Source organism: Merops nubicus, unplaced genomic scaffold, assembly GCF_000691845.1.
Source record: "Merops nubicus isolate BGI_N331 unplaced genomic scaffold, ASM69184v1 scaffold13202, whole genome shotgun sequence".
NCBI classification, from domain to species: domain Eukaryota; kingdom Metazoa; phylum Chordata; class Aves; order Coraciiformes; family Meropidae; genus Merops; species Merops nubicus.
In genome coordinates this window covers 1-20,084 of record NW_008595674.1, presented here as the reverse complement: position 1 = coordinate 20,084, position 20,084 = coordinate 1, and the positions used below count along the sequence as shown (strand labels likewise).

At 56.0% G+C, this 20,084-nt stretch overlaps 1 protein-coding gene across 1 annotated transcript; it reads right to left on the bottom strand.

The window, feature by feature from the left end:
- Nucleotides 1–2,863: 2,863 nt before the first annotated feature.
- PHKA1 (phosphorylase kinase, alpha 1 (muscle)) lies at nucleotides 2,864–20,081 on the bottom strand (the record flags this gene model as incomplete). Its single annotated transcript, XM_008936143.1, has 32 exons — nucleotides 2,864–3,097; nucleotides 3,373–3,573; nucleotides 3,707–3,760; nucleotides 4,324–4,494; nucleotides 4,736–4,780; nucleotides 5,663–5,701; nucleotides 6,049–6,164; nucleotides 6,585–6,686; nucleotides 7,065–7,194; nucleotides 7,281–7,359; nucleotides 7,543–7,622; nucleotides 7,787–7,943; nucleotides 8,094–8,233; nucleotides 8,407–8,501; nucleotides 8,878–9,057; nucleotides 11,099–11,178; nucleotides 11,609–11,687; nucleotides 12,629–12,773; nucleotides 13,428–13,537; nucleotides 14,607–14,741; nucleotides 15,119–15,197; nucleotides 15,401–15,508; nucleotides 16,195–16,290; nucleotides 16,401–16,523; nucleotides 16,875–16,928; nucleotides 17,245–17,391; nucleotides 17,505–17,603; nucleotides 18,017–18,097; nucleotides 18,306–18,388; nucleotides 18,762–18,930; nucleotides 19,412–19,459; nucleotides 19,978–20,081. Coding segments are annotated over 32 exons (3,503 nt in total), but the record flags the coding sequence as incomplete, so codon positions are not given.
- Nucleotides 20,082–20,084: the final 3 nt, after the last annotated feature.

The window sequence follows — 20,084 nt, the reverse complement described above, 5'->3', positions numbered from 1 at the left end:
CCTCTCAGCGCGGGGGGGTGTTTTTTTTTTTCTTGGAAAACCCCGACAATTGTGATTAAAGAAGGCCCGTGGCCCGCGAGGGCAGGCTTCCCGGCAGGAGGCTGCAGCCCTGTGCCCCGCTGCAACAGGAGCCCAGGAGGTGCCCAGCACTTCCTGCTCAGCAAGAGACCCCCTGTGCCGCAAGTGCAGCTGCCCCCTGATCTCCTTGGGATGCAAAGAGAAGACAGGCTGGGGGGCTCACGCTCTCATGGAGCCTCCATACCCGGGGCTGGGCTACCACGTGTGCAGCAACTACTGAATAGCTGCTACCTTAGGAAGTGGCCTTGAGAAGTAACCCAGAACTACTCTCAAGCCCACCTTTAACGTCAAATAAACCTGCAGGTCAGAAAACACACGGGAAAACATCGGCCACTGAGGCGAGCTGCTCCAGAGAGGGACCACTCTGCAGGTCTCAGTGCAGAGGCCTGGGCTGCACTTGCACTTCTAAAAATCAGCCAGGGGCACGTTGGGAGCACCAAGTGCTCCATAACCAGAGCAGGCAAACACAGCCTGGAGTGGCAGTTTATGTGGAAGGGTGTTCTCACTCAACCAGTTCATGATGTAGTCATCACCCTCTCAGAAGCTTAGCTATGGTCTCCACCTGGCAGAAAGCCATGTACTCTGCACTTGCCAGAATGGCTGCAGCCATTCAAGAGTGCACTCCCATGAACACGTGCCCAGGTCTCAGGCTGCAGGCTGTGCTGGAGCCTTTCACTGGAAATGCGTGGCACTGGTAAGAACACCTGTGTGAGATGTGGACAACCTGCTCAGCCTGGTGGCAGAGCTACAGCGTGAACTAGAAAGGTTAAGGAGCATCAGGTAGTCAGAGAAAGAGAAATTGCTGGAACCAAGCTCTGCCCTCCTTGAGACAGAAACAGCAACGAGGGAAAAAGGCAAATGGTGTCCCCTCAGGGGTCCCTAATGGGACCCATACTGTTTAATAGCTTCATCAGTGACACAGACAGTGGGATCAAGTGTACCCTCAGCAAGTTTGCACATGACATCAAGCTGAGTGGTGCAACTAACATATGAGGGACGGGATCCATCCAGAGCGACCTGGATAAGCAGGCCTGTGCAAATCTCATGAGATTCAACAAGACCAAGTGCAAGGTCCTGCACCTGCGTTGAAGAAACTCCCGGTATCAGTAAAAGCAGGATTGAGAGCAGCCCTGCAGAGGACTTCAGGGTGCTGGTGGGTGAAAAGCTGGACAGGAGCCAGCAATGTACACTCAGCCCACAAGACAATGGCAGCCTGGGCTGTACCCCCAGCAGCATGGGCAGCAGGGCAGGGAAGGGATCCTGCTCCATTCTGGGGAGACCCCCCTGCAGTGCTGGGGCAGCTGTGGATTGCTCAGGTCGGCAGAGACAGGGACCTGCTGGAGCGAGGCCAGAGGAGCCCCAGCAATGCCCCGAGGGGGGAACCCCTCTGCTGGGAGCCCAGCGGGAGAGGTAGGATGGGGCAGCCTGGAGAGAAGGCTCTGGGGAGACATTATTGCAGCCTTTCAGGGCTTCAAGGGCTTATAAGAAAAATGGGACACACACTTTTTAGCAGGACCTGTTTGACAGGACAAGGGGTGATGGTTTTAAACTAAAAGAAGATTTAGACTAGAGGGAAATGTTTTAACCTGAGGGTGGCAAGACCCTGGCCCAGGTTGCCTAGAAAGGTGGTTGATGCCCCATCTTGGAAACATTCCAGGTCAGGTTGGACGGCACTCTGAACAACCTGATCTAGTTGAAGTTGTCCCTGCACACTGCAGAGGGGTTGGACTAGATGACCTTTAAAATGGTCCCTTCCAACCCAAACCAGCCTATGATTCTATAACCCCACTCCCCACACCACTATGTGTGTGGTGCAGGTGCCCAATCCCTATCGGTCCAACCGCACTATCCTAGGTGAGGTTTGATCTGCAGGATGGAGTGAAGCTGAGAGTCACTCTAAAGGCACAACCCCGCTCCCATATGAGGCTGTGGGAGCTGGGGCAGAGGCCAGGGCTGTGTTAAGAGCACATCTGTGATGGCACAGCTAATGCTGAGCCAAGCAGCCAGCTCAGAGCTGCCTCATGGGGCACACATGAACTTGGGAACCTGCAACTTAGCCTTTAGCAACGCTGCCAGGAAGAGAGCAGATGGCCCAGAGGGGCTTTCGCCAGCCAGAAGCCCTGTCCTCACCACTTGGTGGAAACAGGGATCTGTTACCACATTGGGATGCTGCTGGGTACTGCAGCTTCCCCCAGCTCTGCACACAGTACCCCCTGAGGGCACATGGTGGGCTGCCTACTTCCCAGCAGCAGTGCTGTGGCTGGGTAGGACGGTTTTGATTTTGAGTGTGCTGGGAGAGAGGCTCGGGCAGCATCCTCTATTCCTCTAACAAAACTTTTCCATCAGCAGCAGGAAGAGCAAGAGCTCCAGCCTACACTAGTATAAACCCTGCAGATTTGGAATAAAAAGCAGCACAAAACAGGTTAAAAACCTCAAATCTGCTTGAGGCAGGGAGAGTGTGCGCTGGCCAAGGGAGCACTGCAGTGTTGAGCAGACACACCTGCCGAGGAGGGCCCTCTCCACCTCCCTCAAACACAGGCCCCTCCATGGGGGACGGCCCAGGAGGAGCCATGCAGGAAGACACTTTTGTAACACCAGCAGGCTTCAAAGCTCAGCCTTTCTCTGCCAGCCCTTGCTCCACAGGCCACACACAGGCCCAGGTCAGCTCAGCACATGTACCTCCTGCACAGCTCCTCAGGAGAGCCACATGGCTTCCAAGAGGCCAGGGCTGGGAGGAGGGATGGCCACACAGGCTGCGGGCAAACTAGCCTAACGCCCATCTTTAAAAGCTGTATGGAACAACCCTCCCGCAGCACCTACAGCCTGAGGAGAGGAGCTGCAGGAGCTACTGCATGGAGCAGCCGTTGGTGGGCAGGAAGTCGTACACGTACATGGCCACCGACTTGGACAGGTAGGTCATGGTGCCGAACCGACCGCTCGGCGCGCTGTCGTACAGCAGGCTGCAGATGCCCGTCGTGGGATCCCTCTCCAGCATGTGGTCGTCAGCACCCAGGGCTTTCTGGATTTTGGACAAGGAAGGAGAAAGGCAGCATTAGGAAGGAGAGCAGCCCCCTCACCAGCTTCCACCCCAAGCACCTTCTGTTGCACTTGCAGTGTGACTGAGGCTCATTGGTGGCGAGCGGCGGGAGGACACTACGTCCTTACTGTGACCCATGAACACAACGGGGACAAGGAGGGACCCTCCTGAGGGTGAGCCCTGCAGAGCTGTGGGGAATGCAGCCGACAGCAGCCTTGGGTGCAGTCTGTGGCCCCTCCATGAGGCCTGACCCCTACCTGCTCCTCACAGAAGAGGTCATTTGCCATGTGCAAGATCTTTTCCACGGCTATGATGCTGCCAATGGTGTCCACCTCCATGTCCACCAGCATGGTGAGCACCAAGATAGCCTCCACCAGCAGCTGCCTGTACTCCGGCTGGGGCACACGGTTGAGGACTGACTCCACATGCACAGCAAACTTGATTTCCCCTGGAGTCATCTATGAGGTGGGAGAAACAAATGCACCTAGAGCACTGTATCACCACCACAAGTCCTGAGCTATGCCGGGCACTGACCCAGGGAAACCCAGCACCAAACACCTGCCTTCTTTCCCCTTTACATAAAGCTCCTACCTCTTTGGTTGTTGAAGAGGGGAGAACAAAGCCTTCCACAGAGAGGCCATGGCACTGCAGAACAGGAAGGAGACCATCATTATGGGCTGGAGAAGCACTATGCTAAGACATGTAGGTCCAGCCCACGAACTCACTCCCACCTGAGCACTGTTGTGGGCTGTCCACACATCCCAGCTCCACCTCCTGTCCCTTTGCATGGCATCACTCCTTCTCCATGAGTTCAGCATCTGCCAGAGCCCTCTTGCACACAGCACAGGGCTCTGCTTCCTGGCTTGATGAGCCGTGCCCAGAGAGCCCTCCTCTGGATGAGCTATGCCCAGAGCTGCTTCAGCTCTGGCTTCGGCCCTCAGCCCTGCCCATGCCTGGCTAATATATATAGCACCTGAGCATGCCTAGCCCCCTTCTATAAGAGGCAGCACACTATGAGGTAGGTCCAGCATGCCCACAAGGCAGCTCCAGGTCTTCCCCAGCCTTCCAGGGCCACCTGCAGGTCTTGTCCATGAAGCACGTATCTACACATCAGGGACCAGCCCCAGATGCACAAGTCCCCCTAGCAAGGCTGGTGCCTTGCACAGGCTCACAGGCACAGAAACAGGCCAGACAGACACCCAGCTCACCTTCTGCAGGACCTTCCAGACCTTCTGGTAGAAGCCCACAGGGACACGGTTGAGGGCCCCATCCAGGCGCCGTCTCCGCTGCCACTGGCCCTGGCGGCTGTCCTTGCTGCCCTGGTCCTCTAGCATGCTTGAGAAGGAGCCCTTGCCCAGCAGCTCCGCATGCCCAGTGGACTGGGCAGACAAAACAAGGAACACAGAGACCACTTCAAAGTTAAATATCCCACAAGAACGCAGCCTGCTGCTGCCCAAGAGTTTGTGCTCACCCAGACCGATTCCCAGGGCAGGGCTGCCACGTCCTGCCCACGAAACCCACCCTGCAGCCCTGGCTCCCCAGCACCCCCCAGAGCACAGCTCTTTTCTGTCAGCATAAACAGGACAGGCCCTATGTGTGCAGTTAACAAACACAGGTTACCAGAGAGGACTTCAAGTCGCTGTCCCCGGACTGCAAACTGAGAGGCTGAAGAAGAAAAGGGGAGAAAAAAAATCAGACTGTGCCAGAAAAGGGCAGCAACCACAGCAAGCCCAGCAGCAGCAGCAGCACCGACCAAGCTCAGGTCACAGGGCAGTTACCCCAAGGGCTGTGGTTAGCTGGAAACTGAGAAGTAGTTTTGAAAAGTGAGCTGTGGAAAGTCTCACGTTAACATCAGAGGGGGAAGGACTGAGCCAGGGCTCGGCGGTGGGGCCCCCATGTGCCAGTGCTGTTGCAGCAGCAGGCTTGTGCTGGTCAGCACACAGGAGCAGGGCTGCTACTGCTCTGTTGGCTGCTGGCATGGGCAAAGTTATAGTCTCAGGTAGACTAGAGGGCTGGCAGCAAGGTCACTGCCGATGGATGACCCTCCTCTCCACATATGTGCTTCCTCTGCCATGCCAGGTTTCACACTGCAGCAAGTGGGCCCAAAACCTGCTGCATGAGCCTGGTGCCCACAGGCCTTGTCTCTTTGAGGACGGGACTCCTCCTAGAGTTCAGGACTCCTCTTGGACACAGAAGAGGTACCAGAGGAGGTCCTGGTGACTTGTAACTGGGCAGAAGCCTCTTACCCTAGAGAAGAAATAGCTGAAGAGGCTACAGGCAGGATCCAGTGGTCACCACTGAACTACCTAGCAGGGCTACTGCTGCTAGTAGCACTGGAAACATCATGCCATCCCACTCACAAAGTTCTTGTGGGTATAATGGGCCCTATTTGGCCATATCAGCTATGGAAGCCAGCTTATTGCTGCAGCAGCTCACTCAGGGGGTTTGTTTAGGAAAGCTCATTAACTCATGCATGCTCAGAAGCTGCCCTGGTGCGTGGCGTGAGGGATAAAAGCTGAGGCTGCAGGAAGACCAGGGTGGCTTCACCTTATTCCCAGTCAGAGACTGCCTACGTTTATCCAATTGCTGCAAGAGAAGAAGGAAATGAAGTTTCTGCTGCTGGAAGAGGCCCACCAAGACACCAGCCATGCCTGGGACACTGCATGGTCCTCCCCAGCCCTGCACCTTCTCGAGTACCCCATGTGTTCTCCCCATCCTGTCCTGCCAGAGCAATCCTCATCCCCACTAACACATTTACCCCATTTCTCGCCCCAGGGTCAGGACTGGAGCCAAAAGGTACTCCTGGAAGTAGCTGTAATCTCTCTAAAACCCAGGAAAGAGCTCCCTCCTGCATTCCCATCCATCTCATCTGTCCTGTAGCTGCTTGTCACCCACAAAACCTGGCAGAAGCAGCCTGCACCATTTGCCCTCACCTGTTTGATCTCACTTTTCAGCCTGACAATGCCAGCACGCTCAGGCTTGGTGGCCCCGACAGCCTCCACCTCACAGATGGAGACAGAGGTGGTGAGCGATGAGTCGACCGATCGCACTGGAGGGGAAGAAAGGTCTAGAGTGGGTACCAGGGCTCAGGACACGGACGTCCCTTACAGCTCCTCAGGCACTGGTACTTCTGCACACCCTTGCCCTCCATCCCAACCAGCACCAGAGATCTGTGAGCACAGCACAGAACTGCTTCAATTCAGGCCTGACCGTGCCAAGTGCGAAACTAAACAATGCCCCAGCAGTCACAGGACTTGGGTTCGATCCCTGGAAATCAGCTCAGCATCACCCTGCTGAAGAGCACAGCTTCTTGCTGAACCACTGCAGTGCAGAAGCAGGAGGGAACGCAGTGCTGAACATGCAGGACAGGGACATATCCCACAGGCGGGAACACCTGGAGCTGGCCTTGCTCCACCCCAAGACCCAACATTGCCTAGAGATGTTGTCACAACCTTGCTGAGAGACTCACCGCTCCTTTCCACCCCAAACTCCTTGCCAGAGAGGATGTGGTACAGAAGGCTCTTCATGTCTGATGGACTGAGATTCATCAGGTTCTCAGTGGCTTCTCTAGCTGGTGAGGACAGAGTTGGGATATTGCACCCTGCTTCACAGCCTTCCTGGGACATTTCTACCCTGCATCCCACTCTATTAGCAGGGGAAGCACTGATACAGGAGTTCATCGTCTAAGGACATATGCTAACTCCAGGTGTTGCCTACAACTGAGACTCTTCCCCATGCCAGCCCAACGCACAGCTGAACAGAGACCACACTGAAATCACCTGCTTGTGCTGCCCAAGAACAGTCCCAGCGGCAGACCCCAGCACTTTGATGCAGGATCTTGTCCTGGCACTGAGCTGCCCATTTTTAACAGCACTTCTCCTTCCTGGCTGACAGGGCCCCAAGCACCACAGCACCCACCCAGCCAGGGTGCCATCCCCGCCACACGTACCCGAGCAGCGCAGGGAGTGCGCCAGCTCCGTTGCCATCACCTGGATGATGAGCCCGATGCGGATGCGGAACATCTCGGTGAAGAGCGCAGGCTGCGTACGGATGTACATGGCCAAGTACACCATGATCTCCTGGAGGAGAAGATGCAGGCAACTCCACTGCCACTCACCAGGGCAGACACTCGGCTGGGGGAAAGCCCGCCACCCTGGCCCCTTACCTGGGTGAGGATGGATACACTGAGGTTCTTCTCACTGGCTTCATCAATGAGGCAAACAAGCTGCTCATAAGGGAGCGGGCTGGCAACACAACAAACGGCAGAGCAGGTGAGAAGCAGCAGAGCGAGCCCTGGGTCCCTCCCGGTCTGTACAGCCTGGAGAGGAGACAGCCCGGCAACAGCCACCCACAGCTGCTCCGGCCCACAGACTCTGGGGCAATGGGGTCACCAGTCCCAGCCCAGCACGTGGAGGTACCACACTCACGCAGAGATTGTCTTCTCACGTGGTTCTGGGGGCAGCCCCACCGTCAAGTGCTTCTGGTGAGACAGGAGGTCAGTGCAGGCCTGGGGACAGAAAAGGTCACCCCAAGCATCATCAACAGGCCAGGGTTTGGGGTCTCAGCACAAGGCAGAGGGAGACAGAGCTGATATAGCCAGTTTGCCTGCCCACTCTGCAGCCTCCTTCCTGACAGACCTCAGCCTGTAGAGGCAAACTTCACAGTTGTTACCTCGTCCAGAGCTTCCACTTTCTTCTTGAGGATGCCGGAGATGTAGCGGATCAGCGCCCACTGGCGCGTGTGCCCCACCCTCACGTACAGCTCCGTGAGAAGTTCTTTGACAGTGGGACCAGGCTCGCTATCAAGCCCCGTGTGCCACTCGGGGCCCCTGCAGTAAAGGAGATGCTGGGTTATAGGCAGCAATCTGCCCTGCAGCAGCTCCCAGGCAACCCTCAGGCTCTGCAGGTTGGGACGCATGCATAACTGTGCCAGCTCTTTTTCTGTTCAGTCAGCCAGCAGGACTTGGAGCTCATCATACTTGAGGATGTGGAGCATGTAGAGGATGTCTGCTTGCTCCTGCAGCGTCGGGCACATGCGCAGCTGGTCCACCAGTGCTTTGCAGTCAACATTACCATCCTCATCACGGGGCAGATTCATCTCTGCACAGGGCGTGTGGCTCTGCAGGAATGAAGACCCACACTCCTGGTTAGCACCATCAGCATCCCACACCAAGTGCAGTTTGGTTATGGAGCCATGGCCATTCACACGTGGATATTCTCCCTCACCAAACACCAAGCCTTGCCCATTCAGCCTTGAAAGGACCCTCTGGCTCCAGGAGGGACAGGACTCACCTTGCCATCCATGTCATGCTGGTGGGGTGAACTCAGCAGCTTGACTGACTGCTGGGATGCCTGAAAGATCTTGCTGGGGACATACATCCCAACATCTAAAAGAAAGCCAAGGTTAGTGTAGAAACATCTCAACCCTAATCACCAGTGCTGTGCCCCACGCCACCTCACATCTGATGCTCTGCTCCCTCAGCAGCCCCTAAGAGACGTCAGCTGTGGGAGAAGCAGTCCCTAGCCACCCAGTGAGAGGACCACCACAGCGTGCTGCCATCCCTTATTGTTCAGCAGTTTCCACAGACTGCAGACACCAACTCCAAGATACTCCATGGCCAGGACTAACACAACAGACATAGTATTAGAGATGCTCTACAGCCCATGGGGTCCTCAGCATCACACAACTAGGAGAGCTCCCAAGGCACCTCAGCTGCACCCCCAGGCTTGAGCAGAGGTGCTAAGGGTGCTGGAGTCACTCACTCTGGACATGAAGGTCCTTGGCCTTGGACGCCAGGGACATGAGGTCGCGGGTGGTGTGCACGGCAGCCCGGAATCGGTTCAGGCCTCCCCGCTGGGCGGTGGGAGGGAGGAGGTTTGAGTGGGGAACCGTGCGCTGCAGCAGGTGGTCCAAGTACTGAGCAACCTCGTCGTACGAGTCAGCTGAAGGGGAGGCAGAAGAGGAGGTGGGGTTCAGCTGTTTGGTACGGGGGCAACCCCAGGCCCCGGAGAGCTCCACAGCTGCATCTTTGCAAGGACAAGGCTCTTCTGGCTGCACACAGCGACAATGGGGAGCTAGTGCCAGCAGCCAGATGGACGATGCCAGCAGCTGGGCTCACAAAGCCCAGCAGCCACAGCACCCCTGTTCCTGCACTACTCCACTCACTGCCTGGGACACTGGCTGCCAGCTGGGGCCACACTGGGGCTCCCTCCGAGTCTCATGTGGATGAAGAAAATGATGGGCTGCAGCATGTGTCTGGTCCAAGCCTGTGCAAGGACTGTAGAGTCTACCCACACCCTGCAGTTTTTTTAAACCTTGCAGGGAAACCCTCCCTCCCTTTCCCTCCAGGGAAGAAAGGGAGGCACAGCCGGGGCAGCCTGTCCAAGCAGAGACTACTCAGGAGCACCCCAGCACAGCAATGGTCTGATCTAAGCAGGAGTCCAGCATGGCAACAAGGCAGGATGAGATTTCCAACAGTTATTTCTGATTAGAAATTACCAGTTATTTCAGATTAGGAGTTAGAGGAGTGGTTATGGCCCCTGCCTTCCTCTTTGTCCAGCTTTCAGCAGTTCTCATTGCTCCCACCACCACACTGGGAGCACCAGAGCCACTGCTTGCTGGCTGTGGCATGGAGGAGGGTGCTCAGAGGCCACATCTCTGCTCAGCCAGCAGAAAACAGGACTACCCAGCAGTGAGGGGGATGCCCTGGGAGTCAGATGCCCTATGCGAAGTCAATGCAATAAAACACAGCTGTTGGTGCCCTTCCAGCCAGTGGGCCAGGGCAAAGCCTCACTGCTCTCCAACTAGCAGGCAAGTGCTGTGGTATATCTGCCCCAGGAGATGAGCTGAAGGCAGCATCTGAAGCCCCTTTCCACACCTGGTGGGGATGCCTCGTGCTGGTGCCTGAAGGCTCGGCTAGAGGAGTCCCCCAGACATCAGGCCTCAGAACATCATCCTGCCTAGCTGCAGCATCTGATTGGAGGCAAAAAAACCCTTAAAAACTGAGCATCTTCTAACTGCTGTAGAGAGGCCAGACAGGCCCTGTCTCCCACTGAGGCTGGGGGGAAAGCAGACACCCTTGGAGGAGCCTGGGTGTCACCTGCAAGGAGACTGCAGTCACATGAGGACGGCAAGAGAGCTAAGTGGTCAGTCACAGCAGTGCAGGCTGGCTACTGGAGCAGCAGAGGCAGAGCAGACTGACGGGAAGGCTGGGAAGATGACCAACACTAGGTCATGCAGGAGGACATACCCACGCCTGCCTGCAAGCAGAGCAGCAAAACTTGCATCCTGCCACGGTCTCAGAACAAGGCGGGTCCATCATGCTGTGATGGGCTAAGGCCCTCTCGGGCATCCTATCCACAGCAACAAGGCCTCAATTTGTCACCCACTGGAGCAGCTCTGCCCAGGGAGGGTCAAAGGCTGGGAGAAAACAACACTCAGAGATTGCCTGGGGACATGGTGTCTCTTTCCCACCACCTCAGATGCTGTACCATCACTTTCTGCACCAGATTCTCAGCCAAACCTCCTGAGTGGAGGCAGGTTGTCAAACTTTTGTCTCTTCCCTATGCAACAGCCTATGAAAATCAGAGCAGTTCATTCCAGAGCATCCTCCAGACTCTTCACATCCACCAGCCTCAGCCCCACCTGGCAAGGAGGCTACAACAGCTGCATCAGTTCACACAGCCCCACCCCACTGCTGTCACCGTGAGAGTCACTCAAGCAAGGTTAATTGATGGAGGGTCACATGGGAACAGAAACATGGTGAAAACTCATGTGTAAGAATAACTAGGTGGCAGATGCTGGCAGGGAGGTTTTTTGGTGTTACAGGTTTACAGGTGACTCTGGCATTTGCCACACTACAGCAGCGACTGGCCTGTTCCCCCTTACCATCCTCTGCTACGTGCAAGCCATGCAGCCACTCCTTGGCATCTAGCTCCTCAAAGCTGTCAATGCTGAGCTCATAACTCTTGGCAAAGACCTTACCCTCTGGCCCAGGGTCCATAAAGCTGAGGTGTGTTCGGCACGACGTTGTCAGGAACTCCGACAACTTACCCGTCTGGATCCTGGGCAAGAGGAGGGGAGGTCACACAGAGAGGAAGAGGGAGGCAATACTCTTGGGCTTTGCCTCCTGGATCCAAGCAGGCCCTTTGGCAGGGAGAGACACTCTTGTCCAGGAGCATACGCATGCCCTAGTGCTTGCTTTTGAGCTGCCTGCAACTCCTCCAGCCACTGTTGGGCATGGAAGGGCTGCCCGAAAGCTATTAGAAGGATCCTGCAGCCATGGGTTTACTGGCATGAAAAGACATGTTCCACCTGCATATCCTCCATCAGAATTGCACCCCTGGAGTGCACTTACAGCCTAGCACACCCCAGTGTATCCTCCACAGCCTGTTCCCCAACAGCTGGTGCTCAGGCCCAGCAGGTACCCTCATAACCAGGCTCTTGGAGGCTACCAGCCCTCTCCCCTCCTGCACCCCCGGAAGCTGCGCTCACCTTGCACCACCGAAATACCCGTCCTGCAGCTTCCGCAGCATCGCCAGCACTGTGGGGTGCACGCTGCTGCCCGTTTCATCTGTTGGGAACAGAGACACAGGCAGTCAAAGTCCCACTCAAAGATGCTCCCAGAAGGTTACACAGGGCCAGGTGGGCATTCAGCTGTGCAAAGCACCGTGGCACCAGCCAAATCCTTCCTTTGGGATGCACTGCCAGGCCATGGAACAAAAAGCGCCACTGCAAAAGGGCAATTCAGGACTGCCCAGGCTGGATTCCAGGAAAGGCAGGCCAAGATGTGCTCCAGGCTGCTGGGATTCACCTTGGCCTGAAGCCAACAGCACCATACAGCAGCACCCACACAGCCCCCTGGTCTGTGCCCAGCTTCCAAACGAGGCATCGGAAGGGACGCTGCTGTCAGGGCCAGGAGACACCACAGCAAATGGCAAGCTCAAGACAATTTCAAGTACACAAGGAGAGACAAAAAGGCCTGAAAATAGAACCCTCCCCTGCACCAGGCTCATGAGGAAGCTGTGAGCTGCTCCAGAGAAGCCGGTTTTCCTCTGCACTATTGCACAGCTCTTTGCTCCCTCATTTGCTGTTTTCCCCTCCCTGTTGTCTAGAAAAGCCTCTAGCAGTTAGGTAGTCTTAATGAAGAGACAAGATGCAGGAAGAGCCTCAGGAATACTTTTACAATGGGATTTTTTTTTCCTTCTTGTTCCTAAAAGGCCTCCCAACAAGTCTAGCTGCCCACAGACCAAATACCTCCACCATGCCAGCAAACACTCCTTGAGCTGCAGGCACTACTGCCTGGCAGGCAGCCCCACTAGCTGTCAGGACAGCTGCCAACTCAGTGTGGCTCCTTTGAGTAGCAAGCTCTTTGCAGGACAGTACTGGCTGTTCGAGCCCCACCATGTCCCCATTACCAAAACAGTCCCACATCTGCCCACCCCCTTCCTCCCACAGTGGTTGTTTCCCAGGGCTGCTCTAGCCAAATGTCTTGTGAGGCTGAAGGATCTGTACCGAGCATGGTGTGGGAGATGGGGAAGGTGATGGTTGGTTGCCCAGTCATCCTCCAGCGGCTGCAGAGATACGAGAGATCCGTCCTCAGCATTTCCACAATCATCTTATTGTCAAGAGCCAGATAGAACTGCTGCTGGTCTATGAACTGCAAAGGCAAGAGGAGACATGAACAGCCCTTCTCACAGTGGCCTTTGGTGCCACCTGCGTCTTCCCACAGGCGCTCAGCCAGGCCAGCCATACAGTGCACCCAAGGAAGACGCTTCTTTGCACCAAAAGCTCATCCCACCTTACCTAGCAGGTGCCAGCACAGTCTAGCAAAGGAGTCCCTACTCTCAGGGCATTTACTGGCCACTAGCAGCTGTAAGTGTGGTGTGGTAACACCACAGCTCAGCAGCAGCACGACCAAGACCCCACCCAACCAGTCTGTACTGTGCACATCTCAGGTGAATAGGCACTTCTCACACCAGGCTTGTAACCCTACTTGCCCCTGTGCCATGCTGGACACAGGGGACAGAGGGATCCCAGTCCTGCCACCAGCCTCTTCCTGGTGTCCTTGTCATGGTAAAGAAAGAGATTTTCATTCAACACCAATCATCAGAAACCATTTGAAACTACCTCCTCCCACTACACACTCATCCAGGACTACCAACTCTGCGGCTTTGTCTCTGGGACCGTCCTCAGGCTGTTCAGAAGGTGTTGGGCCACCTCTGAAGACAACTTGAGCACTCAGACAGTGGAGAAATCTCATGCCCACCAGATCACACGACAGCTAGGAATGAGCCTGTGCAATGCCACTCACCTGTGGGGTAAAGGTAAAGATGTTCTTCCTGATGTCGTAGAGCTTGGAAGTCCCAAGGACTCCCATGTGCCGGTAGGGCCGTCCTGTCAGGCACATCTGCTTGTTGCGGCCTAGCGGGGGCAGGAGGAGGAGTGTTTAGTGCAAGCCTCTTCATGAAAGGGGATGCAGCAGCAAACAGACAGGCCTCTGTGCTGCCAGCCAGCAGGAGGATGGTTTGTGGCGGGGGTAATCCAGGACCCTGTTTTGAGCCAATAATCTGTCCCCCAGTTCTGTCCAGGGGGCTAGAGACACCCACTCCCTCCCTAGGGACTCTTGCTGAAATAAGAATAAATAGCCTGTCCTGGTCTCTACAGCACGCCACACCTCCAGGTCTTTGGGGATGTCAGAAGCTGGGGCAGGGCCAGGGATCTCCACCCCGCACAGGGCTGGCCCCCTAAAGCTGACAGCTCCTTCAGTGTTCCCATTGCTCCTGGATCAGTCTCAGAATCCAGGACGGTGCAGCAGCAGCAGCATCGCCCCTTGGTTATGTCAGCATTGGCAGCTGCCAGGCTGCTCCCCTGCCCCTTTTGCCCATGTTACACTTGGCCTTTTGGAGGCTTAAATTAGCCAGTGCAAGCAGCCTACAGTGGATCAGGTTTCTCCTTTAGCCCAGGCTGGGTATCCAGCTCCTGCACAAAAAGGCCCATGCCTGAAGGGTTGCTGCATGAGGGAACAAGCACGCAGAGCTCTGAGCACACTTTCCCCTCACGCTCAGTCCTGCCAACCCTCCAACAACACTCGTCCCACCTGAGTTACAAGCTCTCTCAGCCAGGGACTTCCAGGGGACCCCTCTCTGGTGTCTGGTTTGCCTCAACCATTGAGATCTGGGTACAGAAACACAAGCAGGCTCCTGCCCACACCAGGTCCAGCCTATACAGATCAGAGCCTCTGCCTGTGGGGCAACTGTGCAACTGCAATGCCAAGGCTTTGTCCCTTTCAGAATCACCTTGAACAGCAGTGCCTGCCACCCCAGCTCCCCTTGGGAAGGAGTAGCTTTACCAGACCCAGGAACAGGTGACAGAGCCCTCATCAGCCAGGCAGAGAGTAAGGCAGGATATCAGCATCTATGAGCAGGAGTGCAAAGGGATGGGACAGACCCTTCTGCACTCCCTTTGCTGCAGGAGCAGGGGCCCAGCTCACCCAGCCGGGCGTAGATGTGACTAAGGATGCGAGCAGGCTGCACCCTGATGGGGTAGACATCTGCCACGGTCTCCACGTCGATGTCCTCCTTCCTAAGCACAGCCTTGATCCCCTCCGTCTCTGCCAGGATGCACACTGCAGAAGGAGGAAGACAGGGGCACAAGGGTGTGACATTACTGCCCAACTGGCTGTTTGGGACACATATAAGTTGCCATGTCATGTAGAGTCACTCATCTGCCCTGCTCCTCTGAACGCTCTCTATACCCGACCTGCCCTGCTGAGTGGCAGGACAGTTTTCAACCCTTCTGCACAGGAGGCTGTAGCAGGTGATATTTCCCCGAGGCAACACATGGTGGAGTGGAAGGACTTGGACCCCACCTCACACCCACCTTACCAAGACTTGAGATCTAGCCACACTGGCAGCCGCCAAGCAAAAAGAGCTACCTCAGAGCCACCCTCGTGAATTCCACATGGACAGAGTCCCCAGTTTGGGGCCAGTCCTTTTCCCTCACCTTGGACCACCACATCAGGCTTGGGGACAGTCGAAAACCGGCGGTTGAGTGGATCTATTTCACCAGGAGCTAGAAAGCCCTGAGGAAAGAGAAGTATGAAAAGATGAACACTTCATAGACAGGGTAGAACTAGTGATGTCTACAGACAACATGCCTTTAAGAGGTCCTGGGAGATGTAGGTGACAACTTCCCTGTGGTTAGTGGCTCAGGGTGGTGGCATTTGCCCTTTCAGACCTCAGAGCCTGGCCCCAGAGTCCTCCCCAGCACTAGGGGTGACCATACCTCGGCCATCAGACAGCCCAGGATGTAGAGGGACTGCCCCCACATAAGCGGCAGCTTGCCCATGGGTATCCTGTCCACAGTGTGGGGGTTCCTGTACTCCTCATCCACCTGGAAGACAAGCCAGGAGGTCAGGGAGGGATCCACAGACACAGGATGCTGAAGGAAGCATCATCATTGCATTTTGACATCCAGCAGGTTAAGGCTTAAAACAAGAGCCTAAGAAAGCACTTGCCACCGAGGGTCCAAAACATCCTGGCTACATTCCTCTTCTCTACTCATGATTGCCCCAGGCACCCACACCAGACAACAGATTAGCTGCTCAGACCATGTTTGGGTTCCCAATGGCTGCCCACCCCACAGGAACCACTGACATGCCCCAGGAGCACCAGGTGATGACACTCGATGTTGACAAGGAGAGCATCACCTGGTGATCTCTTCTGTACCATCTGGACACCAGGAAGCCATGGCTCTCAGCCCAGGCCCACACAAACAGCCTCACACTGAACAGGAGCTCAGCACAACCTCCTCAACCCAGGTCCACATGTCCTGAGCTCTTAGAGGACTCTCTAACTCCAGGCTAGCAGACTGTCAGCAAAGCACCCTTGTGTATGCACCCAGGAAATGTTCTGGGGAAAAAAAAGCAGTGTGCTTATCCAAGAGGGTTTTATAACAGGTTCAAGTCACGCTTTTTTTACAAGGGGTTTCCATGTACTACATGTGCTGCTTTACTAACAATTTGGGTTAATAAGCAGTTAAAACCTTTCCTGCTCCCAAGGCAGCTCAGGCCCACTCACCTTATCTGCTGGGACACTGTACAGCTCTGGCATCAGGCGCACCCCGTTCTTCCCCTTGATGAGAATGCCCTCGAGGGCCTCCCGGTACTCCTGCACCTGAGGAGAGAGGATCTGCCCCTGGGCCACAGCTCCCTGCATCCTTCCCCCACACACCTCCTTTGCCAGGGACTTCTTTCCACTGGGTTGAAAAGTTCTGCCTCCCCTACCTGCTCCATGTTTCCACTGAAAATCCCATCAATGATCAAGTATGCCCAGAAAAGAGGCCACTCGCACTCGATGTTCTCAAAGAGCTTCAGCTCAGCAGGTTCATAGTACGGGCGGTTGGGGTCCTGCGGGGAGGGCGTGACAGCAAGGCAGGTAATAGGTGGCAGTATCCCCTTCAAACTCCTACTCCCCCCAAGACCTCAGGCTCAAAAGCCCTCCCAGTCCTCTGAGGATGATGGCTGAGACAGTTGAATAACAGTTTCCCCTCCAGGCTATGTCCTCTCCATCAGACACACCCTCACAAGCCCCCTGCATTGATGGCCCATGACACTGTCAGGGGCTGCTCAGGGCTCTCATCTTTGCAGTGCTCCTCACCATAGCCTTTGCGCTGCACCCAGGGGGGCTGCAAATGCCACCCAGGGCAGCTGCTGCTTGGCACTCAAGTTCTGGCAGGTAGTAGGACTAGGGACACTTACCTCTTTGGGGGTCCTGTATCCATCCCGGAGGAAGCGGCAGCAGCCATAGCGCCCCTGAAAGGGAGAGAAAGAGGTGCTAAGCAGGAGGCACAGTGTGAGATATCTTGTACCACCAATGCATGGGGGCATGTCTCCTCCAGCCAAATACCCCCTTGACTCGCTCACCTAGTGCTCAGGCACCACAATCGCAGCCTAGGGCCACAGTACACAGGACTGTTTCTTTTCCTGTCCCTGCCACAGGTCACAGAGACTGGAAGAGGACATGCCCCAACAACCCCTCCCCGAACATGCTTTTGGGGAGAAAAGGGATTTGACAGTTTGGACCGCAACTGTTTCCTGGGAATGGTGAGACAAGTGCAGAGCTACTCACCTGCAGCTTTGTGATGATCTCATGCTTGGTGATTTCCACCAGCTCACCGTCCTCCACAGCAAATGCTGGGTAGGAGATGACAGAGAGCACGCTGGCATCCACCTCCTTGGACGTGGAGGCCCTGGGCAGCATCGAGTGGAGAATGGACTGGGAAAAAGGGAAAAAGGGGTGGTTAGGTTGCCAGTGTGGACATCATTCACACGGCTGCCCCAGCGTATCACAGTTCATCCTCCCGTGGTACGAAGCCATGTGGGTCTCACCTGGCAGTGCTGGACCTGATCCGACAGCACCCGTATCACCGACTGTGGGCCTCCTTTCGCTCCAAAGAGATCCAGCTCATCCAGTGCCTCCAGGGCAGCCTGCAAGCAGGGAAAGACACAAAACAGCAAGTCTTCCACCACACTGCTCATCTGTGAGAGCTCTCACCACATGCCAGCACCTCTGTATAAGGCACAGCCCACATTTAAATAAGTTTAAACGCTGGTGTGGCTGCAGAGCACCCCAGGTCAGAATGTGATCACATCTCCAAAGCCACAAGTAGTCAGACATCAACAGAGCCCTGGACATTCCTGCCCCAACCCCCAATTAATTTCTCACTCCTCGTTCAGGCAAAACTCAGGCAAGAGTGACATAGTTTCGTCCCAGTATGCAAGGAGAAAGCTGTTCCTAGAGAGGAAGACTACTGTTCAACATGCCCAGTCTTTCCTGTAAAAAAGCAGTGTTGGGCCACCAGTGCTCCCGGGCACCCACCCAGCATCTCTCCCCGGCTCACCTTGGCCATGCCAACAGAGCTGGCATTCAGCTCGGTGATGCCCTGGTTCGTCTTGTCGCCGCGCTCCCATATCCCGAAGTCCTGCACAGAGGCAGCAGCACGTTGGAGCAGGCCACGCTTTACAGCACACCCAGGCAGCCTTTGAATACCACCCACTGGCAGTGGTCCCAGCAGGCACCATGGGACATGGCCCACCAGGGTTCAGGAGCAACTCACAGCTGCCCCTAGACACCAGCCCACCACATGCACCCCAGGGCCACGCCCCCCTGCCCCTGCACAGGATACCCACCGCAGTTTTGTAGGCTGCTTCAATGTAGAACACCAGGTTCTGGATAAAGTTGACTTCATCCAGGGTGTGAATGATGTGGAGGCCTGAAGCAGAAGGAGGAATTCACATTAGTTGCTTCAAGCCCAGAGGCGTCCCTAAGAAGGGGTTGCAGTACTCCAGGTCAGAACCCTCCACCCTCCTGCACGCCTGCCCCACAGAAGCCATCTTCTGGCTGGCTCCTATCCCCACCACCCCCCTCTGTGGCAGCTCTGGGGCTTCAGGCGAACAGGAGCTCTGAGAGAGGTGGACACTGAGGGCTACGAATCCACCTTGGGTGCTGTGAGTATAAGAAGACACTGAGGTCAGGGAGGCCACTGCAGCAGCTTTGCACCAAGGAAGCTGCACCCAAACTGAGAACGTGGATAGCCCTGGAGATCATCATGCTCAAAGCTGCAATGGCATCCCTAACAGCATCACCTGAGGCTGTCATTTGCGCCAGCATGAGCAGGTAGAGGGAAGTGGCATCCATCTGTAGGTGACCCCACTCGTTGTCCCCCACCACAGTGGCACAGGTGCGGGTGTTGTACTTGGCATGCAGGCAATCCCTGGTGCTCTGGCTGTACTTGAATGCCTCCACCTTGTCCACCTTGAGAGGGGCAAGAAGATGTACGGGTTCATCAAACCCTGGCTCCAGAGAGGTGTGGCAGAAATCCTGCAGCCCCTGGCTGAGCCCCTCCATGCACCAAGGCACTGAGTACTGGCTCCTGTGCCACCCTAGAGCAGGGCTGCAGCTGTGGAGGGCCCAAAGCACCATGTGGAGAGAAAAGGGTCTCTCCCTAGGTGCCCTCAGGGAGGAGAGCTGCAGAGTCTCAGCACCAGCCAGACCACAAGACAGGGAGCAGCTGGCAAAGGCTCCACTGGCCACCAGCCCGCAGCACTGGGAGTTCCATCACGCCACGGACAGATGCCAAGTTAGAACTTATTTCAAGACTTGCTGAAAGGGGACCTTCCCTCCACTCATCAGGAAAGGCTGGGGAGAGCTGGCACAGCTGGGACTGACAGTCTTTGTGGTAGAGATAGGTTTTGAGGAGACCGCTTGACTTTCAGAGGTGCTTCCCACCCCCTACCTGTCTCATCATGCACTGGAGTAGGCCCCGCATCAGCTTCACCACGCTCTGCAGGAACAAGGAAAACAGCTATGTTAATCCCCATGTAGCCAAGAGAAGCCCTGACTCAGGATCAGCTGGCCACTGACCTTTGTAGGGCTCCAGCACCTGTAACCAGAGCCCTTGCTCATATTTCCATGGCTCCTGCTCCCTAGGTGACAGCAGAGGGAAGCAAGATTTCTGGGCCTGCCAGCAAGCCTGAGCTGCTGCGCAGGGGGGAGGAAGGGCACGGCTGCAGGACGCAAGTCCCCAGCACTTGGGAGAAGGGCTGCGTCTCAAGATCACCCCAGAGCCAGAGGAATGGACTCTCCGGCTGGGCTCCAGCATGCTTTGGAAAGTGGGTGGGCTCCGATATCCCTCCCTGTCGCCCCCTACGCCTGGGGACAGCCCTGCCCCTATCCTCACTGCAGAGCCTCCTGCGGCCTTTTGGCCCCAGAACTGGATGGTGCCAACAGCAAACCCGCCAGGAGCGAAGGGCCGCCGGCGGGCCCCCGCCGACCCCCGCCCTCCCGCCGGCTCCCTCCCACCTGCTCCAGCTCGTAGGCCTTAGCCTTGTCCTCGTCGCGGTCGGCGTTCTTGCGGTAAGCCAGGCCCAGCCCCCAGACGGCCAGGATGCTGTAGACGTTGTCCCGGA